At 39.9% G+C, this 10,711-nt stretch overlaps 2 protein-coding genes across 2 annotated transcripts; both read right to left on the reverse strand.

Annotated features, from left to right (window-relative positions):
• Window positions 1-3,097: 3,097 nt before the first annotated feature.
• LOC144664957 (uromodulin-like) lies at window positions 3,098-5,385 on the reverse strand. The gene is made up of 4 exons (XM_078526151.1): window positions 5,146-5,385; window positions 4,543-4,648; window positions 3,673-3,783; window positions 3,098-3,476 (listed from the first exon to the last, which is right to left on the reverse strand). The coding sequence occupies exons 1-4, from the start codon at window positions 5,383-5,385 to the stop codon at window positions 3,103-3,105; spliced, it is 831 nt and encodes a 276-aa protein (XP_078382277.1). The 3' UTR covers window positions 3,098-3,102.
• A 3,213-nt stretch (window positions 5,386-8,598) lies between these two features.
• On the reverse strand, window positions 8,599-10,285 carry LOC144664958 (pancreatic secretory granule membrane major glycoprotein GP2-like). The gene is made up of 4 exons (XM_078526153.1): window positions 10,265-10,285; window positions 10,021-10,141; window positions 9,413-9,529; window positions 8,599-8,969 (listed from the first exon to the last, which is right to left on the reverse strand). Exons 1-4 carry the CDS (start codon window positions 10,283-10,285, stop codon window positions 8,599-8,601), a joined length of 630 nt encoding a protein of 209 aa, XP_078382279.1.
• Between the last annotated feature and the right edge of the window lie 426 nt (window positions 10,286-10,711).

Consider the following 10,711-nt stretch of genomic DNA (forward strand, 5'->3'; position numbering starts at 1 on the left):
AGTTTTCTCGGCTCTGTGCAGTTCTGTTCAAAGTTCATTCCTAACTTTGCAACAATATCGAGTCCATTGTGGGACCTTACCACGAAAGACGTAAAGTGGAAGTGGGGAGTAAGGGAAGCAAAATCACTCCAAGAGATAAAGGACCGGCTGACTCATGCACCAGTGATGGCATATTTCAGACAGGGCGCAGAAACTCGTCTGACAACCGACGCTTCACCTGTGGGAGTTGGAGCAAATTCTGGAACAGGAGCAAGAAGATGGAAGCTACAGGCCAATTTATTATGCTAGCAGAAAGCTGAGTAAGGTTGAAATGAGGTACTCCCAATTTGAAAGAGAAGCTCTGGCCGTAAGGTGGGCTTGTGAAAATTTCTACTTGTACCTGTACGGCATTAGCTTTGAAATCTGCACTGATCACAAGCCTCTTCTCATTGTACTTGGAGCAAAGTCAAAGCCCCCATCTGCGCGAATAGAAAGATGGCTTCTCTACTTACAGCAGTTCCAATACAAGTTGACACATATACGGGGCAAGGACAATGCTGCAGATGTCCTCAGCCGCCTACCAGTGGGTACTACCCATGATTGCGAAACTCAAGCTACAGAAGAGTTTGCGTACAGCGTAGTGAGCGAAGCTGTACCAGCTGCATTAGTACCGAAGGAAGTTGAAATAGCTTCTGAAAAAGACCCAACGCTAAAGATGTTACTTCAGGCTATAATGTCAGATGATTGGAGCCAGTTACAAGGCACAATTTACAAAGCAGTTAAAGACGAACTGTGGGTGATAGGACAGGTGGTGATGAGAGGAAGCCGCATCATCATCCCACAGAGCCTTCAAAAGCGCACCATAATGTTAGCTCACGAAGGACACCAGGGTATGGTCCGAACTAAAGCCAGGTTGCGAGAGAAAGTATGGTGGCCGCGAATGGACAAGCAAGTAGAACAAGTAGTACGAACATGTCACCCCTGCCAGCTTGTCGGACCTCGATCCAAACCAGAGCCGGTGAGATCAACCAGACTACCAGATTCCCCATGGCAAGAAATCTCAGTTGATCTTCTCGAGATTACAAGTGGAGATCACCTCTTGGTAGTTGTAGACTACTATTCTCGCTGGATCGAAGCTATCCTTCTCAAGAAAACAGATGCACAACACGTAATCAAGTCCATGGAGGCTATTTTTAGAACACATGGCCTACCAGAGACTGTCCGTAGTGATAACGGACCTCCATTTGCATCCAAGGAATTTGAGGGATTCCTAGAATATCTAGCAATTGAACACAAAAAGGGCGTGCCTTATTGGCCCCAAAGCAATGGAGAGGTAGAGCGTTGCAATGAGACCTTACTGAAAATCGTGAGAATCGCACGCCTAGAGGGTAAAGATTGGCGAAAAGCACTCGCAGACTTTCTATTCCAGTACAGAGTTACCCCTCATACTGTTACTGGGATATCGCCTGCAGAACTACTGATGGGGAGGAAGCTGCGTGACAAACTTCCTAAAGTTCAAATCCCCAATGATCGAGCTACAGAAGCACAGTGGCAGCTGCTCTTAAAAGAGAGGGATGCTCGAGCTAAACTCAGACAGAAGGAGTATGCAGACAAAACACGCGCTGCCAAATTTAGCGACATTGAAGAGGGTGATCAAGTCCTACTGAAACAGGCTCGAGAGAACAAACTGTCACCCAATTATGAGCCTGAGCCATACAAAGTCGTTCACAAAGATGGAAATGCTGTCATACTGGAAGATACCAATTGGAACAATAAAATGCGGAACATAGCACACATGAAGAAATTTGTTGCACCTGAAACCACTGGAAAGGAACACCAAGTGCAGCCAACACAACCACCCCAAGAGCCAGACCAGGTGGAACTTACGCATCCAGTGACAATCGCAAGCCAGCCAGCACTAGAGGTGCAAGAGACTCCACCCAACCCTTTGCCGGGCGATTCAGTTGTTTTGCGACCTGCGCGCTCTAGACAACCACCCGCCTATTTAAAAGACTACGTATGCACTTAAGTTTATGATGTGCAAGAGACATTAACAGAGACTGTTTGTTTGTTTTCAGGACTTTTAATTAGATTTGAAATACTGTTCATTTTAGTTCTTCCAGTACTAACATTTGTAATAACTTAGGGGGAGATGTAGTGTTTCTATTGTAACCGGAAGTAACATGTCAGTCACATGATCCCTTGTGTATTATGGGATGCATAAAAGATAGCATGTGGTCGGAGAAATGGTAGCAGGAATAAATGTTGTTGTTGTTTTATGCCTAAGCCTTTTGGTCTACTTGGGCCCGAACCACCACATACATAAGTCACTGTCGAGTGATTTCTTCGAAGTAGGACGGTCTATGTCTTGGATAAAATCAAAAGCCCAGAGCAAATTTTTATATAATTAAAAAGTACATCATTTCTACTTATCTAAGCCAAAGTTTCAGGCGAATCCGAGTTATACCGCATAGCAAAAGTACTTCGTGAAAAACGTCTCCAAAATGAAATCTGTAAACAATTAGAAAATGGCGATTTTTAAACGCCTGCCTGGATTTCATATTTCAGTTGATTATCCTTATTTTAGACTCATAACATTTGTCAATGCCTCCTGTACAAATATACAAACTTGAGAAAGGTCATCTTCAATTGACGCTTTTGATGAGCTAAGTTCTTGTGACCATGTTCGTCGCTCTTGTTTCGGCCATTTTATGTCGCCGGGCACTCGTTACAGTGTCTGAATATTTTCTCGAAAATTAAAATAGATTTAAACGAAAAAAATACACCACGTTTATCGACTTACCATAAGGTATCTCTGAGCCAAAAATGAAGGCAGATGACTTTGGAAGTTTGTACCGCATATTTTTGTTTTCACGCGGTCTACAAAAAAATTCGCTCTTAACAAGTTTTACAGGACAAATTGACTTAACAAGTCAAACTGGATGGTTGGTTTCCTTGTTAAGTTTTTAAAACGTAACAAAAAATTGACTAAATATGTTGAGTTAGTAAGCAAACGTAAATTAATATTGAGGCGACTAAACTGAGAATAAAAGAAAAATCTCGTAACGTGTTCGTTACATGATACAATACAAAATGATTTATTTTTAAATGAAATTTAAAATTTCACTTGGTCACACAATATCGAAGTTGACAATTTGGTGTTTTCACAAGCTCGTACACATAGAACAATCCGCAGTTCCTGACCTTGATTGACGCCTGCCAATTACAACAATTCGTACTCCAGTGAAAACACACAGTCCGGGTTACCACTCCCTCTTGAAGACTAGGGTGGGCTCCATTTAGCCAACCACTTGCATGTGTGTTGCACATATTTTTTGAAACACAAGTGGTGGGCATTTTGGAGCCTGCGGTGCCGTTGAAGCGGTACCAGCCAGGAGCTAGTGTGTCGCGGTCACATTTGTAAGACGAAGCTTCACATGGAAATGATACACTGCGGTCTGCTTCTGCGTCGATTGAGTAAGTGCTGCATTCTGGATCTGAGATGTGAAGAAAGTGGACGTATAGTTTAGGAACAATGTTAAAAAATACCTTAACAAATGACAAAAACTCTTCATAAAATTAGGTTAACTAACAATATTTTTAATTTGCCTACGAGAGCTCGATCTCCAACGTTATAAATAAGCTAAAATGGTGACTAGCTAGAATGAGGTAACACAATGCTGTAAAATTTACCGGTGGCGAGTTCGCAATGCATGCCTGTTAATGAGTCTGGACATGCGCATTTAAAACCATTGATCATATCGATACATGTTCCTCCGTTTAGGCATGGATTACTGGAGCACTCTGTATCGAAATCATAAAAGAAAAACAGTTAGTTTATTTTTCCTGTCTGTTATTTTCTACACCCCCCTGAATGGGATGCTAGTCCATCGCAGGGTACCCCCCCAGCATTATGTTGCCGGTACCCATTTATACACCTGGGCGGAGAGAGGCACTATGAGAGTAAAGTGTCTTGCCAAGAACACAACACAGTGACCCCGACCGGGGCTCGAACTCGGACCGCTCGATCCGGAGTCCAGCGCACTAACCATCAGGCCACCGCGCCTCCCATACAGGAGAAGGAGAGGTAAACACTACGCGTCGGTAAATGGTTCTTAAAATGCTGATTATGATTTATGTCGCAAAATGAAGGACAAGTGTATTAAAAATGCCCGTCACTGCTGTCTTCGTGTTAAGGCATCAGTATACCCCAAATGACCATCATGCGTTGAAGCTGTCTTACCGTCTGGTAATTTACGCAAATCCCCGGCAGCGAAGTATATATTTCTGGAAGCTTAGAAAATGTAGATTACGGACATGTTTCTTCTTTCACGTCTGGAAAACTATGCATTTTGTTATCGCAAAACAACCAAAACTCGACGAAAACCAAGAACTGTGATGATTACGCAACGGTAGTATCGCAGCGCCCTTTTAGACAACCTGCTGACAGCTATCAATATCAAATAATTAATGGCAAGAAATGTTTTCGTTCATAACTTTGCGAAGAGTCAAACACAATTTTGGGGTATACTGATACTTTAAGTAAAACTCTTTTGTTCTTACCCAGTTTAACTTCACATCTCTCCCCAGTCCACGGCGGTTTGCACGAACACGAACAATAGGTTTGTTTTCTGTCGTCCAACAAACAAGAACCACCATTGAGACATCCCTGAATAAAAATGAGAAAGATGCAAGGATTTTGGCATGACTGAACAAAATATAAAAATGTACAAAAACAAACACCGTGAACCATTTTCGAAGCGCAAACTCAAAACTCATCTTGCAAAATTTACAAAATATTTCAAGACAAAGTATATGCGAACAAGAGGGGATCCTCTCTTGATGCGAATAAACATCAGGATGCAAATCAAGAAAACTGAGACAATGATGAATTAGTGGCAGCGAAGGGCAGGCAAACAAAAAATAGACAACAAAAATACTCTCCTCAACGTTTTGAATGTTTTATTTTAAAGAAAAAATATTAAGGGAAATAGTTGAACGACAACCACTTACAAATAGACACCTAACAACCTGAACCAAGAGAGCCTGAACACAAACTAAACAGTAAACAAAAATAATAACAATATATCAATCTAAGTTTAGACTTAAAGTGCGTAAAACCGTATAAAACGAACGAAAGCGATGAAACATTTCATATCGTATTACCTCTAGGCGCATTAAAAAGGTTACTCCTTTCTCTTCATGAAAATTGGTGTTTTCGTTGATGAGAAAGATCTCATGCTTGTTCAGTTCACAAGTTCCTTTGTTGTCCTTATTGGAAAACACCTTGTAGTTTGTAGACGTACACCACGCGTTTCTCAGACATTGTTGACCGCACAATAACAAACTACGAGACTCGAACCGCTTGACAACATGACCTATGAGCTGTTTGTTTTCGTGAGTCATGAAGTAGGCCGAACGAGATGTTGAAGCTTCTTCGGTCGCGAAAACGGCGGTAAATATTATTATTCCTTGGAATAGAATAAAGAACAAAACACCTTTACCCTCCATCACTAGCAAAAACCAGACTGACGTCAAATATATTGTATTTTCTAAAGTGAGGTCTTCTGAGCCTGCGGTGCTTGTATTGAGCAATAATGGGTTTATTATGATCGGATTGTTATAAGTTGGTGGGTAGTTCTTAGGTGTATATCGCAAAAAATGTGCATGATAAGTAATGGCCGCCACTTTGGCGGACGCTGTTAAAAGACTTCCAATTAACATCTCTTGTTTATTTTACCAACATGACCAGATGTCTTTGTCATTTCTATAATGGTCGAAAACCATCAGTATACAGTGAATAAGTTATTGTCTCTCCGTTCGTTTCTATTGTAATCTAGATTGCGATAATGTTTAAGGTCTATAAAATCAGTTCTTTTAAAACAATTCAGTTCTTATAAAGCCAGTCAGTATACCTTGTTCAATTTAGGTATGTTCGGCAGAGATTTCACTGCAGTAAAAATTTGATTACTACATTTTCTTTGAAAATTGCCAGCTTCGTTTCTCTTAAATAAATTTGAATATATAGGATGTTTAATTTGTCCTGTAAAAGAATGGTGAGAGAAATATGCATGATTAGTATATACTAAAACAGTGGATAGCGTTTTTGGCGCGCGCTGATTGGCTACTCAAACTCCGAATATCCTTTGATATTCACCTCAGAGCAACGCGCGCGCGAAAATTGTAATCTTTGACAGGAGCAAACTAGTCAAAAATCATCCTTTCGGGTTATATTATCTCATTGTTTTAGTATATGCTAAAACAACTATTCACCTCAGTGTCGGTGGCTAGTAGCGGATATTTACTTCGCCAGTTCGCGGCTCGGTAAATATCCACCACTAGCCACCTTCACTTCGGTGAATAGTTGTTGACTATTTCGGTCAACTACATTCAGCGACTAATGGCTTTTGTCGTTATGCATAACAACTGCTCATCAGTTACTGTTTTACCCGTTTTGTTTTGACCGACATCAAGGCTATGTCGCCTTATCCTGTGATATTTCCAAGAAAAGCTGAATTGTTCGATTATGAAAATGATAATTGGTGACATAGCCAAAGTTAATTGACTCTTTGTTAAAGATTTAAGTTTTAAAATGGGAAATACATTTCTATCACAACCTGTAGTTGATTATGCTGTAGAAGACATGATCTTCATGCTTTTTGTGCTGACAAAGCTTTCTTTAATATAAAGAACTTAAAGATAATTTACAAAATTTTAATATAATAACATGATATTTGCCACGAAGCATGATAAAGAACAAGGTTATAATTACGAAATCGCTATTAATTTTTTCGAGAATAAATTTCATGAAACGAAATGAAAACCAGTTGTTGAAGTGTCAGAGTGTTAAGCTGCAAATTGAAATAAAAGATAATGGCTTAAACATTGCTTTGAGGAAAATTAAACTAATGACAACGGCCAGCATTATTTATTATTGACCATTATTGTTTATCAAGTATAGATTCTTCCGAACAGCCGAAGCGTTAAGCATCATTTTATTCTTCAAACAGTGATTTGGGAAAAATTGGAGTCTTAAAAGCTATCGGCAGCAAAACTATAAAAGAGGAAAATGTTATTATATTTTATGCAGTCAAAGACCGCTTTATAAACACTACATCGTTACCGACAACGCATTTGGTTCCTCCTAAGCTGAACAGTGCATGCTTTAAGGTCCTAGAAGTTAATTCATTTTTTTTTATACCAGCTGAACCCACTTAGCAGGGACAAACCGTTCTTTTTGTAATACCGTATTTACCCGATTGAGCGCCGTGGCGCTCTTCAAATTTGTAGTGTTTCGGTTGCAGCGCTTATCTGGGACGGTAAATGGTTAAGCCTGGTTTTCACTAGCGAGGCAAGCACAAGCGCAAGCACAAGCGCGATCACGCAAAAAAGGAATTTCCAAATACAATGCGTTTGTGCTTTTGCTTGAGTCTAAGCCGTTTTCACGGAGAAATAAGGGTTGTTATGCTTGCGCTTGTGCTTGCGTCGCTAGTGAAAACCAGGCTTTAATGATAACAAGAGAGAGAGAGTGAGAGAGAGAAGAATGAAATATAGCTATTTCGAAATGAAAAACATGGTATTTTGGAGATTAAATTTCCAAAGCTGGTTTAGATTGAGTTGTACCACACATTTTCATGTTTTTTTGTCTGTTTTTTTTTTTTTTAAGTTTGACCCTTTGAAGAACTCAGTGTGATAATGCTTTGATCAATCGCCGCATTTTTGTCAATGAATGCGGCGCTTCATCGAGGGCGGTGCTCTTTAATATTTTTGCTCTCAGATGCAGGCGCTTAGTTAAGAGCGGTGTTTAATCCGGGGCGACGCTTAATCGCGTAAAATACGGTACCGTATATCCAACTCTTTCCCGTACTCTTGGATCCTGGCCCTTATTTGAGATTTCTAAGTTAATTGAGGATCGGGTCAGGTAAAATGTTTTGTAATAAAAGGTTTACAAGGTTATTTCCGCATATACGATTTGTACACTGCAAGGGTCTATTGTTTTAGAGTCGATAAATAGTATAAAAGAAAAATGTGCATTAAGAGTGACAGAACACAGATCTATTGGAAATTACACAATTAAGTTGAATTAAAGTCGTAAGGCTAATGAAAGCAAAAGACTTCAATTACTTCTTAATTAAAAACTTTCAAAAGAAATCAAGACAATAACAAGTAATCATTTGAAGCAATTTATTACAAATAAGGATGCAGTAATAACTATTTGTGATTGGTTTACAGAAAGGTGCTATCTCAATTGACTTAAATCTTTCGATTTCAAAAGGAACTATTTAAAGAGATAAATTCAACTTAGCAATGCTTCCGTTTTGATCATAAAGACTATCATATTCTGACTGAAATACAGTGAGCTTAATTTTACAGGACAAATTGATTTTACAAGACGAACTGTATGGTACTAAGTTTGTTCGTTAATCAAAACTACTGACGTGTTTCATTTGTTTTGCTAAATTTCTAAGCGAATCTTAATCAACAAAATATTGCCCAAAAAGTTATCTAGTAAGTAAGCAAAAGCAAATGCCGGAGTGACTAAACTAAGAAGAAACGAACTGAAGTCCCGTAACGTGTTTGTAACATGATACGATACAAAATTAGTTGTTTATTGCACTTTCAGTTGGTCACACAGTAACGAAGATGACAAGCAGGTGTTTTCACAAGCTCGTACACATAGAACGATCCGCAGTTCCTGACCTTGATTCCTACCACCCAGTTGCAACAGTTCCCATTCCAGTTAAAACACACATTCCGTGAAACCACTCCGTCTTGGAGAGTAGGGTGGGCTCCATTTAGCCAGCCGGATGCATCAGTGTTGCACATGCTTTTAGGAACACAAGTGGTAGGCATTTTTGAGCCTGCAGTGCTGTTGAAGCGATACCAGCCAGGAGCTAGTGTGTTCCGGTCACATTTATGAGAAGCTCCTTTTGGAAATAATACACTGCGGTCTGCTTCTGCGTCGACTGTGTACGAGCTGCATTCTGGGTCTGTTAAATGAAGAATGTTGACCCATAGTTTAGGAACAATGTTTAAGGATACTCTACGCGACAAGTCGCTACAACACGTCGCGACGATTGCTGCGACATGTTGTCGCGTGGTACATTCTTGCGACAATCTATATCGCTGCGACAGAATGTTGTCGCTGCGATGTGTCGCACGAATTCACAACAGCTTGAATTCGTGCGACACATCGCAGCGGCAAAATGAGTGATAGCAGCGCTGTCTCAGCGACTTGTTTTGCAGCAGTACACACGGAGCGACTTCTCGCAGCGTCCTGTTACTGCGACTTGTCGCCTAGTGAGTTCCGACCATGAAATAAAGATGACCAATAACTATTTTTAATCTGCCTATGTCGACTCAAATGGTCTCGTTGGAGATTATCTACAGCGTTTAGCTAGGGTGAGAACGCAAAGTGCTGAAAAAAAGTTACCGGTGTTGAGTTCGCAATGGCTGCCTGTGAACGATGCTGCGCAGGCGCATCTGAAACCAATGATCATATCAGTACATGTTCCTCCGTGCAGACATGGATTACTGGAACACTCTGTCTCTGAATCATAAAAGAAAAAAGTGTTAGTTTTTTTATTGCGTATTATTTACCTCAGTAAAAAACGTGCAGAAGACTAGTGTCACGGCACTCGTGTGCCTTTTTTGTATCTCTCCTGTCACGCTAAGCGTGACTCTTCGAGTTAACGTCATTTTTGCGTCTAACGTTTTAGCATGCGTTTAAGTGGCTTCAGGTTTTGTTTGGCCACGCGGTGCCCTACACAGCCCGGAAAGGCGTAAGTTTTCTGTCGTTTCTTATATTGTACTTACCCTGTTTTGTTTTTATACCATTCACGGCCTAAAGTCATTTCAATTTTGACAGTTTTACTATAGAATAAACTCGTTCAAGTCATATGGGCCTTTGTTGTTTTTAATTACGAGTACCCACGATGAATATATATATAAACGAGACGCACACGTCAAATGAAGTTCTACTGTAATAAAAATTACCGTCATTGCCGTATTGGCGTGGAAATAAAACTTTGTTGTTCTTACCCAGTTTAATTTCACATCTCTCCCCAGTCCACGGCACTTTGCACGAACACGAACTAAAGGTTTGTTGTCCGTCGTCCACCAAACAAGAACCACCATTGAGGCATCCGGTGATGAGACATCCCTAATTAAAAATAAAAACAACACAAATTCATGCTAACAACACCAAATTCAGGTAAAAACCCTTAGGTGGCCATATAGAATCGTCTAGTCAAGACGCTTCACAATTTACTCACCTAAATGTTACCGTATTAAATAAACACCGCATTTTAGAGCAGAAATATTAATAAACGCCGCCCTCGAATAAACGCTGCATCACGGACTCATCATGATGCGGCGTTTATTCGTATTATAGACTTAAAAAATAAATGCAGTAACTATCCAGTTTGAGCGAGCCTAAAATAATTATTTTCCTTGATTGTAGCAATGTTTTAAGATATTGAAAATGACTTTTGAGACAAGCAGTACAACATGTTCCGGTTTTTGAAGGTTCAAATTTTCAGTTACCATGCTATTGTTTTCAAGAAATAAATCGAATTTTAAATAAACGCCGCCCTCGAATAAACGCCGCACTGGAATCGCGAGAAATTTAATAAACGCCGCGGCGTTTATTCGAATAAATACGGTAGTTGTAAGTTAAATTCACAACGTTGACAGGAGTCGAGTAAAGAGAAGGAAAAATATTGTAAAAAAA

This window comes from Oculina patagonica, chromosome 9, assembly GCF_052425735.1.
Source record: "Oculina patagonica isolate OP01 chromosome 9, crgOcupat, whole genome shotgun sequence".
NCBI lineage: Eukaryota > Metazoa > Cnidaria > Anthozoa > Scleractinia > Oculinidae > Oculina > Oculina patagonica.

What these genes read in the sequence shown, in the direction of transcription:
- LOC144664957 (XM_078526151.1), bottom strand. Translation starts at nt 5,385, where the DNA reads ATGACTCACGAAAACAAACAGCTCATAGGTCATGTTGTCAAGCGGTTC. An exon ending in CCTTTTTAATGCGCCTAGAG is followed by an intron (nt 4,649 to 5,145) that starts GTAATACGATAT and finishes ATTTTTATTCAG; the next exon opens with GGATGTCTCAATGGTGGTTC. An exon ending in GAGATGTGAAGTTAAACTGG is followed by an intron (nt 3,784 to 4,542) that starts GTAAGAACAAAA and finishes ATTTCGATACAG; the next exon opens with AGTGCTCCAGTAATCCATGC.
- LOC144664958 (XM_078526153.1), bottom strand. Translation starts at nt 10,285, where the DNA reads ATGCGGTGTTTATTTAATACG. An exon ending in TGCGGTGTTTATTTAATACG is followed by an intron (nt 10,142 to 10,264) that starts GTAACATTTAGG and finishes ATTTTTAATTAG; the next exon opens with GGATGTCTCATCACCGGATG. An exon ending in CCATTGCGAACTCAACACCG is followed by an intron (nt 8,970 to 9,412) that starts GTAACTTTTTTT and finishes TTCATTTAACAG; the next exon opens with ACCCAGAATGCAGCTCGTAC.